Here is a 2,062-nt window from a genome sequence, read left to right as displayed (position 1 = left end):
CATAGCTCGTTCCGGAACGACGGCATGGTTGGCAATTCCGACAGCATTCGTCGAAAGAAGTACATTAGTTCCTGATAGACTCAAGCTCTACCCCATGGCCCAAACTTTTTAGTCTCCGACTGCGGCTCGTAAAATGGGCTCTGCGATTCCAAGATACGTTTCTTTGTCTCCTCCCCCACTTTCTGCCGCCAGACATCATCAAGCTGCGGCCACAATGCCTCCCTCAAGTGGGGCAGATATCGCACGTCGTTGATGCAGTAGATTCCGATGGGTGTAGACATCGGTCGCGAGTTGAAGACTTCGTATGATCCTCCTCTTCTAGGATGGAACAGATTGAGCCCGGCTTCTTTGGCGGCCTTCCAGCGAGCCTTCTCCTCGGGTGACAAAGGTGCGTACGATGCGATACGCTTATCCAATCCATTCAGATATCGCCGTCGCCCGCCCGGGCGAGCTGCGTTCTCCATCAGCTGCACGTCTTCGATGCCGCTCAGCTTCACTTGGAAGTGATGAAACAAGGCGTCAGAATCATTGCGGACATCGAAAAAGACTTTGGTGATGTCCGGAGACTCAAGAATGTGTTTGAAGGTTGTTCCTCCAACCGCGGTCGAGAATGCTGTAGACTGCATGGTGTGGATGTCGACGAGGTAGACGTGACTTCGGGGCAGAACAAAGACGGTAATCAGTGAAATGGAGCCATTCCGAGAGAGACTCACGCCTTCCAGGTCTAAAAAGAGCGACGGTAGACCGAGCGGAAGATTCTGTATTAACGTGAGTAGATTGGACATCGATTCTGCCGAGTCAACTAGGCTGTAACGTATGTCGCCAGCAGACATTGCGATGAAGAGCAGCAGATGCGCACGACCCCCGACAGACGGCTTGAGCGACTCTCGAGCGTCTTCATATGTCGTCCACGGCCTCCTTTTCCCTTGGCTGACGACTATGCTGCTGATGCCGAGGCAGCCTTTCGTCGAATCCCTGTAGCACCGGATACGGTAGCGTGGAACTTAAGCATTGCTTCCTTCGTTTGAGGGTGTCAAGCAGGCGATGCAGCGTTAACCCTGTCAACACATGTGACTACATAAAGCCCACGCCGCTGATGAGATGAGGGCGGCACCCCGTACCATATCAAGATCACAGTTCAGCACGTTCTTACTTTAGACGAGTAACTCAATTGCAAAGCCAAATCGCTCCGTTTCTAGACTACATGCAAACTAATTTAACGCTTCAAATCATCCCCCGCCGCAAATATAAAGTAACACGGAAACTTTCCAGGTATCCGAACGCTCCAGTGTTGCCACCGCCCTCGCTCTTTACACCATGGAGGGTAGTCTCCGTAGTCGGGCGCACACCCATAAACAAGACAGAGTTGTAGTCCAACACAACACCGTTCTTCTCCTTCACGGCTGACAAGCTGAGCGAATGGTTCACACGCCAGTACCACCTGGCCGACATCTTCCAGACGTGATATGCCGTAGACGAGTCAACGGATCGCTTAGAAAGCAGCATCGTAGCCCTGCCACTCTGGTGACAGATAGGCTTCACCCCAGTACCCTTGGCCTCACAAACCACAGCACGACTAGACTTGTCGCTGTGCAACGAGGCTTCAAAAATGCTGCTATCCTGAGCCAGTGCGCTAAACTCAGCAGACGTCAATTCCTTCGTCCGGGGGTTGTCCATCCGACCCAAGAGGGAAGGGTCTCCATAACCAAATTGAAACCTCTTATCCTCCGGCTGAATCTGTACCGGGCTGGGCGTACTCAATGTCCCCGGGATGTTCACAGCAAACAGTTCGATGTCCGCATTGGCGTACACATCGCCTTCCAGGGAGATTCCAGTGAGGTGCAGTTTCGAAACCGTATTTTGTTCCATGTAGATCCCCAACATGGCACTAACAGGAATTCCCCAATAGTTTTGGCCTTGCCGGTCACCAGACGCAGAAAAAGTGATCCGGGCGCCACCCGGCGAATCGAACACCGTGTTTGCAGCCTCTCCCAGGCTCTGAGCCTCCAATGTCCTCATTGAAGAGGTGCTTCTCACTTGAGCACCATCCTTGCGCCGATCG

General features: G+C 52.8%; 1 protein-coding gene across 1 annotated transcript; it reads right to left on the bottom strand.

Annotated features, from left to right (window-relative positions):
* Positions 1-80: 80 nt before the first annotated feature.
* Positions 81-2,019, bottom strand: CTAM01_17247 (uncharacterized protein; the record flags this gene model as incomplete). Its single annotated transcript, XM_060533234.1, has 2 exons — positions 81-975; positions 1,283-2,019. 2 exons carry the CDS (start codon positions 2,017-2,019, stop codon positions 81-83), a joined length of 1,632 nt encoding a protein of 543 aa, XP_060372188.1.
* Positions 2,020-2,062: the final 43 nt, after the last annotated feature.

This window comes from Colletotrichum tamarilloi, assembly GCF_030869305.1.
Source record: "Colletotrichum tamarilloi strain Tom-12 chromosome Unknown Scaffold_440.1, whole genome shotgun sequence".
NCBI lineage: Eukaryota > Fungi > Ascomycota > Sordariomycetes > Glomerellales > Glomerellaceae > Colletotrichum > Colletotrichum tamarilloi.
The sequence above is the reverse complement of the archived record's forward strand: the minus strand, read 5'-3'. Positions and strand labels throughout refer to the sequence as shown.